The sequence below is a fragment of the Lagopus leucura genome, unplaced genomic scaffold, assembly GCF_019238085.1.
Source record: "Lagopus leucura isolate 7727_CA_CO unplaced genomic scaffold, USGS_WTPT01 Super-Scaffold_100008, whole genome shotgun sequence".
Classification (NCBI taxonomy): Eukaryota; Metazoa; Chordata; class Aves; order Galliformes; family Phasianidae; genus Lagopus; species Lagopus leucura.
Window position 1 is genome coordinate 105,763 of NW_024962265.1, and position 21,285 is coordinate 127,047.

The window sequence follows — 21,285 nt, forward strand, 5'->3', positions numbered from 1 at the left end:
TTCCTCCAAAGATCTATGAGAAAAATACTAATACTTCTCCTGTTAGGTTAAAAATTAGGTTTTTCCTTTCAAGCATGACGTGTCCTTGGTCTTCAGGAAACACTGCACAAAGATTTAGCCAAGCCAAGGTGCCCCTGGGGTTTGCTTGCTTCCCCCACCCAACACTGTGTGTTCCCATCCTTCTCTTGGCTCACTTAAATGATAAATGCTTTCACTTCCTTTCTTCCCCATTCATGTTTTGCAGGGAAAAAATGTGCCAATTGCTGATGCAACAGCACAGGAACATGGGGCTGCTTAATGCTGCATGAGAGGACTTGAGCTGTGGTAAAGCAAGTCTTGTGTTAGGAGTAACTCTCCTTTTTTCAGTACAACATGATCACCCAGAATAGCTTTGTGAAGGTTTTTCCCAAGCTGTGGACAGTTTGTGCTCTTCACATCCATCATTGCAGTGCTTTATGTGCATATTATGAAGTCCAGCCCTTCTCCTGGGATTCTGGAGACAACACTCAGCCTCAGTTTCCCTGTATATCACATAGGGATGACATACTGTAGGTGTTCTCTTAACATTTTAGAGCTCTGCATGCCTGGAGGCCATCTGAGGACAGAACTGACTGCACTGCAGCCTCCTTTGGTGGATTCTCACAACCCAGGAGGTGTTCCTCCTTGCAGAATTTTCAGGGAGTAAATATGGTGCATGTGATGGTTATGAGGTAATTTCATCCAAGGAATATAGTTTTTGCCAGACTCTTAAATAGAAGCACAAAGCAGATATGCTGAATATGATGAGGCTGCTGTCATTTTTGTGCCACAGTAGCACAAAATACATTACTTTGAGAGAGTGGGTGATAACACTGAACTGCTAAATCACTGCAACATGTTGCATGGCTAGAGATGCTGTTGCTTTTTGTAGGAATTCTGATTCCCAGAGCTGCTGATACAATTCCATTCACTGTTAGCAGTTAGAGAGCTTTTCAACCAAGCAGCACAAAACCCTATGGAAACACAAAGCCTTGTGGAAACCCCAAATATTTGTAAGTACAGATGGAGCAGCACCACGAAGAGATGTGACTATGGGAGCTGCAGGTGCCTGCACACAGGTGGTAGAGGCAACAGCTCCTCAAAGGGGAGGGTGAAAATCTCTCTCCTTTTAATTGCTCTGCTTCCTTGTTGGTCTAGAGGGAAATAAAGGCTGAGCAGGGCTGCTCTGAGCAAAGAGCATCACTCACTTCAGCTGTGCAGGAGATAGGAATGGCTTTGGAACTCTGACCCTGGATCTGTTGCATAGAAATGTCTCCTTGCTTGTGGACTCTGCTGAGCTGATGCTCTGCCAGAGCTGTACATGTGCAATGAGGAAATGCCTGATTCTGCTGTCTTGAGTGGAGCTCCTGCAGCTGGGATGATCTGTAGTCCCACAGCTCCCTGCTTGGAGCTCCTTATTACAACCTTGATGTATGCCTTGCTTTTCAATCTGTATGTTAAAAGTAAAATAGTCTAAAATTGGCTGTTGAAAAGCAGCTGCAGTTCTTTCTTTGCCCTCTTCCACTCTCAGGAGTCCCATGTGCTGCTCTTTGGAGATACGTGGGGCCAAGAGAAGACTCCCAGCCACAGTTTTTTTGCCCTTTAGAAGCCTAATCAAGGCATTATCCTTAAGCCCTGGACGCTCCTCACACAGCACCCCTTGTTCCCAGCACTCATCTGTGCTGTGTACCGTTGCAGATGATAGAATTGAGGTTAGTTTGCTTCCACTGATACTTGGACTACATCTCCAGTGGTCCCTATGATTCTCTGATCAAATTCAGTATTAAAACTGAGAAGACCAAAGGGTGTTAAGGAGTCATTTCTATCAATTTCTCTCAAATTTTCAAAGCTGGAGGTTTATAAAAGCCTTTCCCAGAGCTGACACCAGGGTGAGCCGTGGTCTTTTTGGGGAGAGCTTTGGTGGATGTTTCACGGGTGGAGGCAGCACAACGTGACTCCCACAGATCCTGCTGGCTGCACCCCTGGAGATGTGGAGTCTTTGTCTCAGAAGTGCTGGGATGAGGTCTTGTTATGGCACTAATTAGAGCCATCCTCGTGCTGGAGCAGCTGATTGTCTCCCTGGTGGATTAAAGGCAAGCCCTCCTAACAAGTGCCTCGAGCTGCTGAACTCCCCAGGATGAGTAATTAATCCATCTGTTAACAAGGAGCATGGCTTGCAGATAGCAGTTGTGGGAAGGAGCTTTTAACTATTTTTGCACCAGGCAACTCACTGCCCTTAGCAGGTATGCAATGCAGTGAGCCATGTGCTCGGAGAAGTTGGTTTTTCTTTTTTCTTTTTCATCCAAGTACACTAAAATTTTTCTTGTTAAGTAAGCTCAGAGCCCATGTTAATTCTTGTGGCAGAGCTCTTCCTGCTCTGTGTTCCTGCAGAACTCACAGAACCATAGAATATCCCAATGGAAGGGGACCCGTAGGGTTCACTGAGTCCATCTTCTGGCTCCCACAGATCCCTGTTGTCGTGCAGGAGGCAGCATCTGAATGAGCTGGTTTACAATTTCAAGCCAACAGTACCCAGACTGGAACCAGGCTGTGGTTAGGATGGTTTGGAGAAACCCCCCTGCTATGGCAGAACATGTGAGAAGCCCTCCAGAAATGACAAAAGGACTCCCAGGGACACTGTCACACCAGAAATGTTTTATTGTTGTTGATTATTCCAGCATTATTCTGACTTTTCCCCCCCTTCAGATCTCTTCGTGATGGTTCTTGAACCTTAAAGTGTGTCGATGTGGTGTGTTAACACAGTGTGTGCCTTGCCTTATTGATCTAGTTGGCTTAATTTTGGTTTTGCTCTTCCATATTTCGTCTCTAAGCTCTTCTCTGCTGAGATTTGGGAGAAGATGGTGGAGTTTTGTACATTTTCCTTGGGCATTCAGTTCTTCTCCAGTCCATAGTTCCATCAGGATGGAAACGAAATGCTGTGACTTTGTGCTACCAGATGATGGGAGTTGCCTAAAAACCCTCCGATGTGTTTTGTTTCAGGCACAGCTGCGAGCGTTCATCCCGGAGATGCTGAAGTATTCCACGGGTCGTGGGAAGCCAGGCTGGGGCAAGGAGAGCTGCAAACCTATTTGGTGGCCTGAGGACATTCCCTGGGCCAATGTCCGAAGTGATGTGCGCACGGAGGAGCAGAAGCAGCGGGTGCGTGGCTGTGTGTCTGCCTTCAGGCTGGGCCAGGACCACTCTGCTCTCCAAACGTGCAATTTGTGTGCTGTAGTGTCTATGTCATGGCATCATGAAGCCCTTGAAGGCTCTCTGTCCCATCTTGAGCAGGAGGGGCCTCTACATCAAGGGAAGTGCTCAAAGATATGGAGCCAGGAAAAAAGAGATAGCAGGTGAAAAGGTCTTTGAGGGTGTCACAGCAACAGATCCTGTGTGCAGGTGATGTTTCTACCAACCTGTTCCTGTCAGTGTAATCTGCTATGGTGTGCACGTCTGTAGGCTGATGTGAGCTGGTTGGGTGGGGATGAATGTCTGGAAATGGCAGCTGTGAGTAATTTTCTACTTGGTCAATCCCTTAATTGAAGATTCCTTGAAAGTTAGAGAAACAGATTTAATTGAGAAATTTGCCCTTTCCCCTGGCCAAAGGAGCTTGTTATGTGTCTGTATACAGAAATGTAATAGCACAGGGTGATTTCTGAATCTTGGGGATGAAGGGAGAGTGATTGATTAAGTACCAGGAACCTTCTGTTTCTTTGAGAATTTATTGAAAAACATCCATCAAGACCCTCCCCCCAAAAATAGGAAAGCATGCAAAAGCAATAACAGCACTGCAGTGGGTCAGAAAAGATTTTCACATTGATTCTTCACTCCTTGTGATCCTGGCAGGTGTCGTGGACCCAAGCACTGAGGACTATCGTGAAGAACTGCTACAAGCAGCATGGGCGTGAGGACCTGCTCTACGCATTTGAGGATCAGCAGACACAGCAACAGACCACAACCACACACAGTATAGCACACCTGGTGCCCTCACAGACAGTGGTACAAACCTTCAGTAACCCTGATGGCACTGTGTCCCTCATCCAGGTGAGTGAAATCCTCATCTCTTCAGTCCTCCATTGGGCTCCCTCTAGCAGCTCCCTGTCTGCCTGGAATTGGGGAGCAGAGGGGAGGAGAACCTCCCTGTCCTGCTGGCCACGCTCTGTGCAATGAACCCCAGGAAACCATTGGCCTTCTTGGCCACTGGGGCACACTGCTGGCTCATGGTTGACTGTTGATCAACCACTGGTCAACTGTTGGCCAACCAAAACAACATTGGCTTTCTTGGCCAGCAGGTAAACCATTGGCCAGACAGGACACCACTGGCCTTCTTGGTCACAAGGGCATACTGCTCTCTGATCATGGTAAACCTCTTGGCCACCATTAGCCTTCTTGGCCACCAGGGCACACTGCTTAAGTTCAAAGAAGCAGCTCTGTCCTCTCTCTTTCCCACCCCCATCCCTTGCTTTCCTGTTGTAGCAGCATAGTTGCATTTGCAGCTGTATGGCTGAGAAGTCCAGGCATTCAGACTTGGCACAATTAATTAGGTGGCCACGCAACGCCTGTGGTGACCTTGGGATGGAGCCATGGAAGAAAGATGGTTGGCCATTGACTTTCTGGCCCTTCAAAGTTGAGTTCTTATGAACAAAGCTGCACATCTCCCAGATTTTGTCTTTTCCCAACTGTTAAATGGGGAAAAAAATTCCAGAGCCAGTGTGATACTGAGAATGAACTAACATTCTCCAAGTACCTGGAGAAGGGTGATAAGCAGTGTTACAAATGATAGCTGATAAGCAGGGTAGGTTTTTTACATGACTTCCATGCAGTGGTGGGAGAAGCGTGACTCCACCGTGTTACTCCACCATAGCATTCTCTATGGATGCAACACCTTGTCATCTGAGAGCATTGGAGTGTCCCTTTTCTTGTCCCTTTACTCTGCCATTTTCCTTCAGCTGTATCTTGTTGAATTCCATAGGTTGGCACTGGTGCCACCGTTGCCACGTTGGCTGACGCCTCCGAGCTGCCTACCACAGTTACTGTTGCACAAGTCAATTATTCTGCAGTGGCTGATGGAGAGGTAAGGATCTGGGTCGTGCACATTAATGTTTTCTGCCACTAAGTGGTCATAGAACAGCAAGCCTTGCTTCCCCACTCTGTAGTGTTAACAGTTAAAATACATGTGAGCACAAGACAGTGTGAAATTTCATATAGAAAGTGTTGAAGCATTTGGATTCAGGATTATACAAATGCAATTATGGCAAAAAAAATCCTGAATTTCATACTTTTTTTTTTATGTTCTGTATGTAATTAATCTTATGAAATCTGCTGTAGCTGATAGCTCAGGGTGTTCTATGATTCTGGAACAGACCCATAGGAATTATTGTGTCCAATGAATCGTAGAGTATACGAGTTGAAAGGGATCCATAGGCATCATGAAGTCCAATTTCTAATGACTTAATGAATGATGCAAATGCATGCTCATCTGTTTGTGTTGGGTGACTTCTGTGTGCTCTCGGATGCTGACAGCTGTGTTGTCAGCTAGGGTTAGGAATGGGATATTTTGAGCCTGTGTTTAGCAGAAGGTATTTGCGTGGCTGTGGGCAAATTGTGTGATTCTTTGGCTGCTGATCTCTGGACAAAATGAGAATTGATCATTTTCTGCAGCTTTTGGGTGGATTTGTAGGTTAAGATGTGAAGGGAACTGTTTAAATGCACATTAGTGTATAGAGACAGCGTAAGGAACCAGGATTTCTGGCAGGGGGAAGTCTGGTTTGCGTTGTATAAATGGAGCTTTTCTGGCGACAGGTGGCAGCACAGAACAGCTTTGTTCTGAACAAGATCCTATTTCCATCCCAGAAGCAGAGGGAAGCAGCCTGGCTGTGATCTTGAAGTACATCAGAGCTGCTTTGAGGATTTTCAGTACCAGCTCTATCTCTCAAGATCTGGAAGAAAGCTACAATAGAAATGAAAGGAGCAGAGGCGTCTAGTTCCTAATTGAGAGAATTTTCTTCATCACCTGCTAAGGCATCCTTATTAGTGTGTTCAAGGCTGCTAGTGACCTGGAATGTTTATGGATGAGAATAGAGATGGGGAAGGAAAAGGATCTTCATCTTGGTAGGAGTGCCAGCTGATGGGCCTTTGTCTACCACTACTCAGTGGTTTGATCCAATGCTTATTCTGTGTTCACATCTTAGTCAGTTTTGTGGCCATACAAGTCATTACATTGTGGAGTTCCATGTGGAGAAAGAATTATGGCCAAGGGAAAAATGAGCAACTGAGACTGGATGAACTCGGAGCAATGTGAAACCATCAATGTAAAGGGAAGTAGGGGAATTAAGTACCTGAAGTAGATGAACAGAATATACTCCATTTGCTATTTTCTTTTCTAAGTGCATGGCTGCAGTAAAAGGAAGTCCCAGCTGCGAGCTCAAGTGGGGTTGTGCCAGACCCTGGCCATAGGAAACCATCAATGGCTGGGAGATGGTTGTAGGGTCCACAGTCTCACTTGGACCACGGTTCTTCTCCTCTGATGCTCTTTTAGCCCTGTTGAAGTCTTTGGGAGAGAGTCAGAATTCTGCAAACACCTCTTGGAGTTATGTGGCTCCTTTGTTTTGGGAAGCAGCCACCATTGATGGAATGGCATCCAATCCAAAGATCTTCCTCTCTGTTTTTCCCCATAGGTGGAGCAGAACTGGGCAACGCTACAGGGGGGTGAGATGACCATCCAGACAACGCAGGCATCAGAGGCCACGCAGGCAGTAGCATCGTTAGCAGAAGCAGCAGTGGCAGCATCTCAGGAGATGCAACAAGGAGCAACTGTTACCATGGCACTTAACAGGTACGTGTGTGTTTCCTTCTAGGTTCTCATCTCATGGTTAAAAAGTCACAGTGCACGGCCCCAGTAGAGGCTTTTCCTTAGCAAGCTCCTGGTTCAACCTGTGCCCAGGTGTCTGTAAGATGGTTCTTAGTTTCCACTGTAACTGTAGAAGCATGCTGAATGGAAATTTCCTGCAAGAGGAAAAGATGGGTTCAGCAGTACTCTCCACATGATCTGATTTGTACAGCAAGGGTCCAGTTACAGCACTGAGCTTGCTAACGAAGAGTCATAATGTGCTAACAGTGCCTGTCAAGACACAAACCCACGATGCTGATGGTTGGAGTGGAGGTCCAAAATAGTGCTATGTGTGGATCATAAGTTATCAAAGCAGCCACCTAGATCCTGGAAGCAATCAATGGTATGCTTCCAAGTGCTCCCAGTATTTAAGGGAACTTATAAGCAGGAGGAAGAGTGATGTTTACATGAGCAGATAGTGATAGTAAAAGAGGGAATGGCTTTAAACTAAAAGAGGGGAAATTTACTCAGGGGCAGAGAGGCCCTGGCACTGCTGCTCAGAGAAGCTGTGGGTGCCTCATTCCTGAGTGGGGACCTGGGCAGCTTGAGCAACTGGAGCTTCCAGTCCATTGCAGGAGTGGGACTGGGGTTGCTTTGGGGTCCCTTCCAACCCAACCACCCTATGGTTCTATGCTCTTCAAGGTCTTTTCCAACCCAAGCCATTTGATGACCTTTAAGGTCCCTTCCACCCCAAGTTGTTCTAAGGCTCTGGGATCCTTGAGAATCCTTTTAACCCAACCACAATACGATTTGAAGAAATTGCTATTGAATTACAAACACACTAAGAACTGCTTCTGTTTGTGATCCAGATCCAAGTCCATCCAGTATGTTTTCTTCTGCTACCACATAAGGCTGATTGATCAAGCTTTATTACTAATAGTTCCACTGTAAAATTGCCTTTTAAAATCACATGAACTTTATAGGACACTGTAGGAAAAACAACTCAAGTAACTAGTTATGGAGCTGCAGGAGAAAGCCTTGAAACCCAGACTTTATTTCATCCCATCTCTAATAGCTTTAGCTCTTGAGGTCATGATGAATGGCTCTTTTCCTGTGTTAGCTGAGGAAGTTCAGAGTCTAGAATCACAGAATCATAGTTTCTATAGATTCCAGAATCATAGTTTCTATAGATCTAATAAGAAGAAATGTTAAAACTGAAGGGAGACTCCTGGAAGAAAGAAATGGAAGAGCTTTCCAGAGACAGCTGTGTGTGCAAGCTGTGCTTGTACACAGTAAGGGTTTTATTTCCCAGCTTGTTGCCACCCTTTTTCCTTAATAATCATAAGCTGGGAGCTCACCTAGGTGATGGGCCCTCAAAACCCTTCCATGTGAAAGGGGCATACTTTTTGTTTTATGCAGAAAGGCCAACTAACAGCAAAACTTCTGTTCAGTTGAGCAATTCTGCAGTTCTCCAAAGGTTTGCAAGACTCACATTTTGTTGGTTTTCATGGAAGCAGTGAAGCTCGTATCCCTGACATAAATACCAGGTTCCTACAGGGTTGGACAAGACCTTATCAGAAAATAGGAGATGAGGAACTGATGATCTCAGAGATTCCCTTATCTAAGTCACTGCTGGGCTGGGTCACATATCAGGTTAAACAAGTTCATGTTTTATTTTTTTCAAGTGTTGCTGTTGGAATTTGTTGAGGATATTCCACTTTCCTCTTGCCTTTGGAAACAGTCTTTTGAATCTGACAGTTCTCAGGAATCAGAAGCCTTCCACTTTGTATTTAATTCAGGGCTGCTGAACATATTTTGATTTTTCTGAGTGAAGGAAGCAACTCAAGATGACTTGGGGCTGTTTAGAAATGAAAATCCACCTTGAGTGAGTTCAGTTGGAAAGTGTGCAGCATCCAAGCAGGAAATTAGGTGAGAGGAACAGTGAGTAGGAAGTGACTTATAAAACATTGGAGTCCATTTTATCAGAGAGTCATAGAATCATGAAACATCCTGAGTTGGAAGGGACCCTGGAAGTCTATGAAGTCATGAGAGAATGAGAAGGGAGCAGTTCTTCTCCATTTTGTAGAATCACAGAATCATTAAGGTTGGAAAAGACAACTAAGATCAAGTCCAACCATCAAGCCATCGCCACCATGCCTGTTAACCAAGTCCCTCATTTCTGGCAACATCAGACTTAACAGCAAGACTGAGGTGGTAGTTTATTGGACCAGATGTTGTGGAAGCAAAAATATATATACAAAAATGGGCATCAAAGGGGTCAAACCTCATGGTCCAGATGCTGTCTGTGCTGTGTGGAAATCAATACAGTGCTGACTGCTGGAAGCTGAGAAGGAAGGGAAGGATTGTATATGGATCCTAAATACTGATGCTGGCTGCTCTCACAGCAGGGTTGCTGCATTAGAAAGGCCTTTGGTATGACCTCACTTGTGCTTGAGTTTCTTTGTACACCATGCTTAGCTACCAATCACTCATTAAAAAAGAATTATTAAACCACGTGGCTGGGGAGAAGCACTGTATCTTGGCTAAATTGAAAGCTGCTGATGTGTTCCTGGTGGTGGTGAAGTTCTGGGCAAGGTAAAATCAGTAATGAAGGTGGAGCTGTAAAATCTGGAAAGATTCAATGGTAAAAAAAACGAGTTTTGTGCCCAGAACCAGAGTCAGGAGGGAGCCGTGTGATGGAATGTCCTTAGATTGTCCAAAAGCTTTTTGTAAAGCCCAGACAAAGGGATGGATATCCTGGTAGGCAAGCTGTCAAAAAGCCACTGGAAGCAGCTTATTGCCAAGTATTCCTCCTCAACTGTAGATTTCCCATTCTGAATAACTCCAGCTGGCTGTGATATGGATCCCTTCTTGCTGTGTTTGTTCCATGACACGCAGTGCCTGATGAAAATGGGTCCTGCTGGAGCAGTGTGGTTGGTTTGCCTTTCTTCCTAAATCTCCTCTCTCCTCTCCCATGCAGTGAAGCAGCTGCCCACGCCGTCGCCACGCTGGCTGAAGCCACTCTTCAGGGTGGAGGACAGATCGTCCTATCTGGTGAAACTGCAGCAGCAGTAGGAGCACTCACTGGAGTCCAAGATGCCAATGGTAAGGCTGCTGGAAAGCTGTTGTTTTGTTTCTGTTTTAATTTTATTTTTGTTTTCTGTCTTAGCCAGAGTTTTTCCTCCTTATTTTTAATGTCAAGTTGTCCCTAGTGAAAGAGTTCTGTGGGTTATAACTTGAAAAGCCTGGAGCTGAATGGTAGTGTTGACCTCTTGTTTGCTCCCCATAGTGCTGGGGATTTGCTGTCCTCCTCCTTTAAGGCTCTATGGAAGAAGATTGCTCCCATTCTCTCTTTGCACAGCGTCCAGAACTTGGTCAGTACAGCTACTTGGTGCTGTAGTAATCTCATCTCCAAAACGATTTGCTGTAGAGTGGCAGCAGATATGACCAAAACTTTATTACCCACTCATTTCCTTCCTTTCTTGAGGCTTTTTGCATGCTTGGTGGCTGCTCTTGAACAAAGCTTTTGTGCTTTGCTGGCAGATAACTCATCCAGCAGCAGTCAGGTCGCTGCCTTTTGCTTTGTTTTCCATCTTGTCACCACTGCACTGTAAGCACTGCCACTGCTTAGTTGTAGGGAGCTATATAATGTCTGTAATGTTTCTTGCTTCTTATCTCAATATCTGTTCAGCCAAGTCTGGTGACTTCAGTAGTCATCCACTACCAGCTCAGTGTGAATAAAATGGTGTGTTCATGGAAACTGGAGATGACATTGGAACACACATATGTGTTCTGGTTGGTGATCATCCACCTCCTGTATCTTTCTTTACCCAATTTTCTGAATTCACAGTTAAAAATGGTGGGTTATTTTGGTGGAATAGAAGGAGGAGCATCATGGGTTATTTGATGGAGTAGGAAGAGGAGCACCAAAATGAGGATGAGAAGGGTGAAGTTGACCAGATGACCTTCGAACTCAACTTCCAACTCGAATGGTTCTGTGATTGTAAGTTGTAAGGAAACATTGCCTTGAGGGTAGGGTTATTTGGGCTCTAGTTGCCAAATTGTGCAGCCAGGTGGCTTCTTGCCTTGTTGCTTTGCATGCCAAGCAGGTGTCTTCCTCTACAAGACCTCAGGTTGGTTCCCATCAAAATCCTCATCACGTGAGGTACGTGCTCACTGTAAAACATCAACATTTAGCTGGGGATATGGAGGCCAGAGTGGTTAACTCGTGGTGTTTACTTTGATGCCTCTTGCTATGCAGTCAGCCAGCCTGAAGAGGGAGCAGAAATGAAGGGAAAACTCATTCCCAGAGGCAGGGAGTGCATTGGATGCAGAGAGTGAAGCTGTGCTGTATTACACTTTGCCATCAGCAGAGCACGATGGGGAGAGGCGGTGTGTCTGTATAGGAGGAAGAATCTGCTCCTGGATGCTCAACCCCAGCAGCTAACCAGATTTGTACGAGCACGTTAGGATCCTTGAGCAATCTGCATCCCAGCTCCCTTTGGTCCACTTTTAAAACACGTTCACAGTGTGGATTCCTCTATGGATGCTTTCCCCTCAACCTGAGTCACTCACCAGCGTTAATACCACTTTAATGCAAGTTGGGTTGGATGGGTTTTTTTGCCTTTTTTTTTTTTTTCTAACAGCACTGTTGGAAATCAGATGGGATTTAGAATGCATTAAGAGGCACGGGCTGCTTTCCCTGTGCCCACAGCCCCACTCCCACCTCCTTCGATCCGCTCTCCTCCCCAGCAGCATTAAGGGGTTGCTTTGTGGGCACAGAGCCCCTGGAAGCGCCGTGCTGGTGGGCTCATCACCTCACCAGCTCATGTATCTCCCTTGGGGATGGAGTAGATGTTGGATATCTGTTCCTCTGTCTCAAGCTGGGGGTGGAGAGCAGGTGGATTTCCAGCGGCGCTGAGGATTTTGCTGCACCAAAGCTTTTGGTGTGAGGGTGAGCATTGCCCTGGGCACCTCCACTTGGCTGTGTGGTGCAATGGGAACCAACAAGGAGACGAGGGGGAGGGATTTGGTGCAATCAGTTGCAGGAAGGAGATGGGGAAATGACTCCTGGAGCCGTGGTGGAATGAACCAGCAAATAGCCCTGCTTGCTGCTGCTGGCAGGGTCTTCATCTGCCAACGTTTTTAATTAATGCATCTCCCTGGGAGTGCTCTCACCGTCATGTAGGCTCTTTTTGGGGGATTCTCATCCCTCAACTATAAATTTTTCCCCGTCTTATCGATGAGGAAACTGAGGCAGTGGTTGAACACATTTGGTTGCAGTGAGGTAAGATGTTGCTCCTGATTCTAGCCTCTAGATATAATTACTCTCTGACTTGCTTTATTCTATCTTAGTATCTTTCCCATTCATCCTCTGGCTCGTGAGCAATATTAAGAGACCCAAAAGAATGAAACTGGCTGAAAAGAGGCAACTTCTGCATGTTCCTGTCTTGGAATCAGGATGCTGGGAGGGATGACTGTGCTCTTTGAGCTGAGGATGTTTGCTCTGAAAGCAAAGCATTAAGACAATGTAATACCCAAAACAGGTGAATGGGACTGCAGCAGAAGCTGCCTGCATATTGAAAACGCTCTGCTGAGAGGAGACTGTGCACTCTGGGTGCTTTCAGGGTGTGCTGAGGAAGGAAACCTGATCGGCCCTGGGAGGAGAGCAGACAGAGCTGTCCCCATACTGCAGCCTTTTGTTCAGGATCGATCCGAGCTGAGGTCTGAAAGCTGCTTTGGCTGCAGCCTTCCTGATGTCATGCTTCAATATTGATGAAGCTCTGCCCACGTGGGGCTGTGCCACCCCATAAATATAACACCAAGCAGAATCCCTACCCCAAGGATGTCAGCGGAACAGCCTCGGTGCATGGGGTTGACTCTGTTTTGGTGCCATTGTGCTGCTTTTTGGACACTCTGAGCTGAGTGTTGTGCTTCAAGCTCCTTCCTCCTGCTCACCCCCAAATTCACCCCCATTTCTCCGTGTGAGAGATGTGCTCACATCGGGGGTGAGCCAGGATTATTGTGTCGTGATGAAAGCACACGGAGAGCATTAGGGCTGTGACATCAGCAGCAGGGATTAGCAAGCTCCAAGCAGAAGGAAGACGTCAGGGCAGGAGCATACCTTGCAATTAGCGTAGGATAAATGATCCCATAGCAGCATTTTGGGTGACAGGACCTTGCTGCATGGAGCAGGCGATTCCTGCAGCACGTTCAGTAGCTGGAAGGCTGCTGGCAGCAGTGGGTGCCAGGTGCAAAGCTGTCCCCACCCTCAGCTGAAGGGCAGATGGGAGATGGGAAACCCTCTGCAAAGTGCCTTCTGGGTGAGGTGGTGCAGGAAAGCAGAGGCAGATGCATGGGGTATAGCCAAGCACTGTGTGTTCTTGTCTTGGACATCCTTGCTTTGGGATGCCTGGGGACAGGGAGGTGCAGCACACTGACCCTTTTTTCCATGAGAAAGAGGATAGGCAGAGGCTCAGAGGCTGATCTGCTGCAAGTGTCAATCTCCTTTGAATCAGTAATAAACAAATTTCCCTCCTAGAGCTTCTACTTTTTGAGGAAAGAGGATCCAAATGAGCACTGACACTGGCAAAGTGCTGCTGAGCATATGAGTGGACCTGGAGGAAAGGGCTGAGCTCTTTGCAGCACCTTTCCTGGTGAGAGCAGATGTATGTTTTTTAATGAATTTAACCACAGTCTGAAGGAGAAAGGAGGAAGCACAGTTTTGCAGATGTCACCCAACAGAGGAATGGTGTCACTGGGTGCTGGATGGATGAATTCCTGAGCAGAGATAAGGAGAGGTGCTTTCTAGAGGACAAATTCCTTTGTAGAAACAGATGATGGTCCGAGTTAAATACATTGCCAAGAGCATCACCTCCAGCAGGTTTATCCTCTTCCAGACCCACACAGCTCTCTGTTTGCTTGGAGCCCCTCCAGATCATTGAGACCCACTGCCTTTGGCACAGCTTAAACCCACTATGGTGGCCCTCCTGCATTCTGCTGCTGTCCTGCATCTCTCTTGGGCCCTAATCTTTGCCGTGTGACGTGGGGCTTTGCTTGGACATCTTGGCTGATGATTAGGATTTGTCTGCCCACCAACCAGGGCTAAAAATAGTGGCTCAGACATCTCCCTCTCGTGCTGTGCTCAATGCTTCTCCTACCAGCCAGGTTCTGCTACACCAACGCAGGGACCAAGGCTGCTCCCAGCACACGTTTGATCCCCTTTGAGTTGGATGCCATGTTGCTGCCTTTAGGGCATCCCTTGGCTTATTGCCACCGTGGTGAAGACATAAAATAGTGATTTTTGGGTGCAGTTTGTTCTCCTTGAGTAGGGATACTCGTATCATTTGATTTCTGGGGAGAAGATGTTTTTGTAAGGTGGATGTCTTGGTCTCCTGTTGGCGAAGAGTGGAGTGCAAGGAAAAGCCGTTTTGAGTTTTGTGGGTTCTTTTTGCTTTTGCTTTCTTCATTTCCTTGTCCCCAGGGATGTGGCTTAGTGGGCAGTATTGGTGGTCAGTTGGTGGCAGTTGGACTTGGATGATCTTGGAGGCCTTTTCCAACAGTAATGACTCTATGAGTGGGCATAGTGGGGATGAGTTGATGGTTGGACTGGATGCCCTTTTCCAGCTGTAATGATTCTGTGATTCCTTTGCACAAATCTCACATGAAGTCTGATTTATTTTTTTTTAAGCTCCAGAATGCATCTGAGCTCATAAAGAAGGAGACACAAGGAAATCTTTGGCTTTATCTGTTGCTGTCCCTAAAAGATACCCCACCGCCATTCCCAGTGGGGAGTGGGAATGGGGCAGAGATCCACTGCCAAGTCCTTTACTACTGGATAGTGTTGAGCTTTTCTTTGGCCCCCATTGGTTTCAGTGAGCTCCCAGCCAGCCAATGAGCCTGACCCCCATCTCCCAGCGCCTCAATGACCTTCCAGCAGCCTCAGCACCTCCCAGCTCCCCTCCCCTGGTGAGTTCTGACATCCATCCCTGCAATCAGCAGTTGGGACTTACAGGCTCCCCAGCTGTCACTGCCCTGCTTTAAGCACAGGCCATTTACCTTCCACGTGTCCTGAATTAGGGGAAATGGACAGGAGGGCTGGGCCTGTTTAAAAATTAAAGCTGATTACAAGGCATTAACATTACATTTAAAGAAATAGCAGCCCTCCTCTTTGGGCATGGTTGCAATATGTTCCCTTTTGTTCTGGGCTTGGAGAGGAAACAGGGCTGCTATTGACTCTGAGCCGAGCAGGGCTTCTTTAGCTTCTCTTCTCAAATTTACAGCTGTTTGATGCCTTCTGCAGCCCTCTAAAGCAGTTTTGCTCTTGCACTTCCTTCCCAGCTTTGTGCTTGTAGCAGAAAGCTGAAACTCTCTGCTCATCTTGAATTCTTATTGGAAAATTCAGATTAGATGACGCTGTCCATCCATCTGCCTTCTGAACACAGCATTGGGAAGCTCCTATTTGGGGGATCCCACACGTGTTCACCCAAGTGCCAACATGCAGGCATCCTGGGTCAGTTGGAAAGAAAATCTTATCTTTTTTTTTTGTACTTTGGGGTTTTTTTGGTGTTCATGCAAGAGCTGGAGATGCCAATTCTTTGTTGAGTTTTTATCTAAAGGCGATGGGTTTGTATTTGGATGGGAAAGGAAAGGCAAGCAGTATGCTTAGCTTGTCTCCCTAAATATGTCTCGAGGCTGGATAGACAAACATTTCCTGGTTGGTTTGCCACTCTTCCCAGTGCAGGACTGGGATGTAAAACGCTGGAATGAGAAGTGAAGGAGCTCTGCATTGGGATGGGCTGCACCTCCTCAGCACTGTGCTGCTATTTGTAGCTCTTGCCCTAAAGGAAAGGGCACGGATGGAGCAGAACAGCAGCTCTGTGGTGCTGCTTGCTCCTCCTGACCCTTAGCAGATGTCGGTGAGTCATTGTTCCATGCATCCTTCTCCATGCCCAGCCTCACCCAGAGGTTCTGTGCAAAGAGCTGCACTTGCAGTGCTCCTCTGTGCCCACCCCCAAACCCCAACCAGAGGCTCTGTGGGCAGAGCAGGTCCTCCTTGGGGCTACTGCTGCCTTCTCAAACCAGAGCATGGTACCAGGGGTAGGACCATGTGCTTCAATCCCACCTGAGATTCCACTTCACCCTTCCTGGAGCAGAGCAGAGCTCATATCTTATCCACTGCATCTTTTGCACCCTGATCCCAGCTGACCCTGCAAGTTGGGATGAGCAGTGGGTGATGATGCAGGGCACCTTGAACATCTCTCAGTTCAGATTTCAGCTTGCATCCTGCTTGGAGCAGCATTCCCTCATCCCCATTCACATAGCGACAGGTGAGCGCTTTCTGTGGCCACGTTTCCACTTTTCTCCCTGTAGCAGCCCACTGCTACCCCCATGCTATTCGTGGGTCTGGGGGAGTGAGTGAGCACTGCGATTACACTGCATCAGGGCAGATGGAGAGGGGCTCCTAATCCCCCCTCACCCCTGCATCACAGCAATCTGCTGTTTCATGGCAGCAGGGCTCACTCTTCGCCTTGCTGGCAGGTAGACCTATGGCTACAAGGTTAGGATACCCTTCCCTGCTGGACTTTGGGGTCTGAGTGATTGAACAGAGGCTTGCCTGACTCCAGGGCAGCACGAAGCTCCAGGGTTTAATGTCTGTCAGCGGGCGTAGGGTGCAACCTGATCCAAATGGGAAGCTGGCTGACATCCCAGCAAGCTGTCGTAACGACGCAAGGCATTTTATGAAATGATATGGGGGTTTGTGAGCCTCCCCCCACCACTGGGCATCCCCCTGCAAGGAGCAATACCCTATAAGCTATGCCACAAGGCTGTGTTTTCCTAAGCACGGCTCTCCTGAGCACACCAAAGCACGTTTTGTGGGTCTGTTTGCTTATGAATTCATTAGGTTCGTACATTAGAGCAAAGTTTCCTCCCTCTTCTATTTCTGAGCATGTCTAAAGGATCGTTTTGTGGCCGTATTTATCCTCTCCGTTGGTTCCCCATAGCAGAGACTTGTTGCAAAGCCTAAAAGCACAGCCCCATCTGTCTCATGCCTCTGGGGCATAGTAAAGAGCCCCATCCTGAGCTGCTCTCTTGCAGCCATGTGCTCATTGCCCACCAGCCCTGCCAGTGGCAGGATGATGGAGATGGAGGGTTTTAATTCATGGCCCCAAGAGGCTGCACCGGAGACCTTCAGACTTCTGTTTTTCCAAATACTTTTTTTCTGAGTGAAACCCATTCCTCAGCCATGCTGTTCTGGTTTTTGGGGTTGAAAGGCTGTTTTCTTGCCACTCCTTTGAGGAAGGATTCATTTATTTCTTCTTTGAGGTGGCAGTGGATGGCGTGAAGGCTTGGAGAGACAGGCAGATGGCAATTTGGGTGGCGCTGCACAAAGGTTTGATGGTGTGCACAAGAAAGAGGTAAAGCTGTCCCTGTAAGGAGCCCTTAAGGCAGAACCATTTCTCTTTGCCCTCTGAGCAGAAGGGAACGCCATGCTTTCCACCTGCAGTCCCCCTGGGAAGTGAATCGAGGGCGTTTGCTCTGTCCCTGGCGGCCCCTGTCTCCCAGTGACCTTCTCAGCTCCCGAAGACAGCTTGGCTTTGCTGTAAAGCAGCTCATGTGACAGTGGTAATCCGCAGCTCGTCAACAGCTGGGCAGGAAGATTGCAGGGAATCGCCCTATTTTCCTGTGCTGCAGCCTCACGCCAGAGCAGGATGGTGCCTTCTGGGCTCCAGCAGCAGGTTGGAACATTGATACTCACAGCACTGCAAAGCTTTCCAGGAGCACACGTGCTTCTGTGAGTCGAGGTAAAGCTGCAAAACAAGTTCCAAGAAAGGAAAAAAAAAAAAAAAAGCCCAACGCTTCTGTCTGACGTGACTTCCTACAGATCTTTTCCAAAGATGGAGTTGAAGTTGTTCCTCCCACCCTCATGGTATCCTTGGGTTGAGTTTATTCTCTAATGCGTATAGATTTCTTTCTCTGTTATGTTTTCTGGTGGTTAATGTGGACTCCTCTGTGATCCAGGGGAGGAGTGCAGTAGACCCACGGCCATTTGGACTCTTTAGCACATGCCCAGCAGTTTGCTTGGAGAAGACAGCCTCTAAGAAGGGAGAGAGTTTGACTTGAAGTGAATTGTGGCATTGTTTGTTGCTCACAGATCATAGCAAAACTTTACCCTTTGTGAGTTTTCCTCCTTGCTGTCAGCAATTTGCCTCCATTCCTCCTGTTCCAGCAGGAAGGAGAGGTGCTCTGATCAGGTCAGGAGCTTTGTCCCCACGTCATCCCTTCTGGTTTCTCTACCAGAAACCACTACCAGTGCTCTTGTAGTGTCGATATGTTGTCCACCAGGACACGGCCTGAAACAATCCCTCATTTCACGTCAGCCCTCAGAAATGGCCATCTGTTCCCTCTGCCCTGTGGTAGCTTTGAAGGAGAGCCCTCAGCAGTGAAAGGCTCTCTTCTATTCCCCTGAGCTGCCTCATCTCTTCCCTTCAAAAAGGAAAAAAAGAAAGCTCTGTGCTCCCGAGCATTAGGGGGCTCTAATTGGTGTGTGTGTGATAGGGCTGTTGCATTTAAAAGGTGAACATGGAGCTAATGGAAACACTTTTATTGCTGGTGTAAATATAGCATGCTCGACCCCTTTGAAGTCATAGGGATCAGCAGACAGTGGTGTTCGTATTCAGTTCTGCAGCGTTCAGATCCAACCTGCTGGATGCTTCCTGTTGCTCTTACCCCAGGTATGTCATTGTGTCCTTGACTAAATCTTCTTGGAGGACTTTTGTGTGGTTTTAGTGCAAAAAATAAGAGTCTTAAGTCACTCTTCTAAATAGGAGCTGAGTATGGAGAGATTTGAGGGCTGCAAATTAATGGTCATGTGCATGAGGTTGATGGTTGGACTGGATGATCTTATTGGTCTTTCCAACCTTAACGAGTCTATGATTGATTCTATGCAATGAACAAGGATTGGACTTTGCGGGTTCTCCAGCCACCTCCTCCTGCTCTCATTCATTCTGCCTTTCCTGGGAGCTGAGAGCAATGGACGGACCATTGTGCTTGGTCCAGTGGGTCCCCTTGCACCCAAGTTTGCAGCAGGGATGCTTTTGCAGATCCATTTTGTCGCCAGAACCCATCGTTTCGATCCCGTTCGTTGGCCATGAATGTGCACTCTGTTACAGCAGCAAGGTTCCTGCTGAACGAGTCAGCAAAGCGCTGGGAAAATGGTTTTTAGCTGAAGCCAGAGCCTATCTGGTTACATATCACCTTACTGCAGAACAATAGCTGCTTTATACTCCCATGTGCTAAATGCTCTGTAGTGTATGCTAATGTCCATGTTCACGTGTGATCTATGGGGCAGCGTGCTAACTTGGGAAACTCATTTAGATCCCAGCCCCTTGTAGCCCTAAAATCACACCAAGCTCCTCTTGGAGACCAATGAAGACTCAATGAATCTCCTCACCAAATGCTCTGGGGACGCATAGAAACGCCTCTTTGGCAGCCACTTCTCATTCATTTCACATCCCTGGTTAGTGGAGAGCATTCTTGGAGGTGGCTGGAGCTTCCCCAGGACAGATTTTCTCCATTCTGTGTTTCTCTTTGGTCCTCTCTGGTCCAATTAAACCATTCATCTCAACGTTTGCCAACTGCACTACAAATATCTGCAAGTATCTCGCTGTGCCTCCCACGTCTGCAGATAATATCCTGTATAGAGTCAAAAATATTCAAGTTACAGTGCCTAATATTGGGGTATTACTTAAGTGTATTACACTAATATTGGGGTATTACTTAAGTGTGGATAATGAATTAAACCTAGCCTACAAGTGTTTTCCCTACCCAATGCCCCCCATGACTGCAACATGTGTTCAGTCTTTTACACTTGCATTTCATTGTCAGGCATCCTAGCAGCAGACTATTCAGGCTACAAGTGGAGCCTAGCAGAGAGTTTATCAGGTGAGTGGCTTTTCCTGGTAGTAGTTGTTGAATATGGGGATCTGGCTATCAATGGCACAGCCAACATAGTTGATTTTGGTTCCTGACACTGTGGTGCTTCTTGGGGGGTGAAAGGGCTTTGTGTCTCTTTTTCTTCTTCTTTTTTTTTTTTCTTTTTTTTTCCCTTCCCTTTCTTATTACACTTTCAAGGGGAAGCCACTAGGCTTTGGATATAGGTTGAGGTTGGAGCATTGGGCTGGAGATGCAATGGGGTGGGTTCGTATCCTGCAGCCCCGTCCCATTGGCCGTACACAAGCCGACCTCCCTTATAACCATCACTTAATTAAATAATTAGTGAAGAGGGCTGCTTTAACAGCACTCAGTCAACCACAGGTGGGGCTGTTGGGGGGCGTTGTGATCCTTGGAGTTGTAAAATTCATCTTTTTGAAGGTCACGGGCTCAAGGCAGAGCTAAATCAGCAGTGGAAAGGGAAGAAAACCCCACAGCCTCGCTTTCAGCGCCCATCAGTTTTAAGAAACCATGGGCTAAAGATGGTAGCAGAAACCTAAATACAGTAGGTGCACCGCATGGCAGAGGAAGGCAGACATGAGAGAGCACCCATGGGTGCTTTGCTGGTGTAGCCTCTTGGATTCTGGACGTTGCATCTCTTTCTATATGCGACTGTCTTCCCAGTATTGTTGATTTTCAAAGATAATTTGTTAGAATATGTGCTTCAAAAAAGAAAAAAGAAGAAAAAAAAAAGGGAAGTTTTTCAATTCAGGTGACTTTTGAAAACGGGTTTTAGTCTTTTGGGTTGAAGTAATACAGTATTTTATCACTTTTAGGTGGTACTCTGCCTTCATTCTCCCAGTACCCTTTAATAAAACCTTACAGAAAATACAGGATAGAGGCTGTTTTAAGAGTAAGAGTCACTCTCTATATACCCTTTATAGAATATCCTGAGTTGGGAAGGACACATCAAGTCCAACATTTGTCCCATTGGAAGAGCCCATGTGGGTGTTAAACACATAGCAAGCAAGTTAGCAAAGTTTTTATGGCAAAACAGAATCCCATATGGTGGGATATTGCTACACTGTCTGCCTCTGCTACCATGAATTTAATGTCTTATGCTTCATAAGAGGAACAGATTTAATTTATCTGTAGATGTTTCCTGCCTGTGGTTTCTGGGGAGCTTTGCACTGGTGGCACACAGGTGACACAGCTCTGCTCTGCTCAAAAGGTGTTCCTCTCTTCCATATCAACAGAAACAAACCCCAGGACTGAATTCCAGGTAGAGTGGCATTAGGGGCTCCTGTACTTTCTCTATTTTTTTACCTCTGTTTCCTCTCTCTGATTGACCACGATAGACTGCTAATCTTACCAGGTGTGCCCTTCACTCCACAGCAAAGCCAGCTGATCAAGGAAGCTTAGAAGGGTTATTCATTAAGCTTTCATCTCTGGAGCATGGTAAAAAAGGCTTCCCCTACACAGGTAGATGCATGGCATGCTCGGCC

At 46.9% G+C, this 21,285-nt stretch overlaps 1 protein-coding gene across 7 annotated transcripts in view; it reads left to right on the forward strand.

Annotated features, from left to right (window-relative positions):
• Positions 1–21,285, forward strand: part of NRF1 (nuclear respiratory factor 1) — a 44,919-nt gene that overhangs the window by 16,293 nt on the left and 7,341 nt on the right. For 2 of the 7 annotated variants that reach the window (XM_042872355.1, XM_042872351.1), the window contains 7 exons: positions 3,019–3,177; positions 3,865–4,062; positions 4,991–5,092; positions 6,696–6,853; positions 9,828–9,952; positions 19,736–19,792; positions 21,176–21,262. In XM_042872355.1, the coding sequence (XP_042728289.1) occupies positions 3,019–3,177; positions 3,865–4,062; positions 4,991–5,092; positions 6,696–6,853; positions 9,828–9,952; positions 19,736–19,792; positions 21,176–21,262 (886 nt within the window). The remainder of the gene's footprint in view (positions 1–3,018; positions 3,178–3,864; positions 4,063–4,990; positions 5,093–6,695; positions 6,854–9,827; positions 9,953–19,735; positions 19,793–21,175; positions 21,263–21,285) is intronic. The other 5 variants (XM_042872356.1, XM_042872352.1, XM_042872357.1 and 2 more) reach the window with 3 other exon arrangements.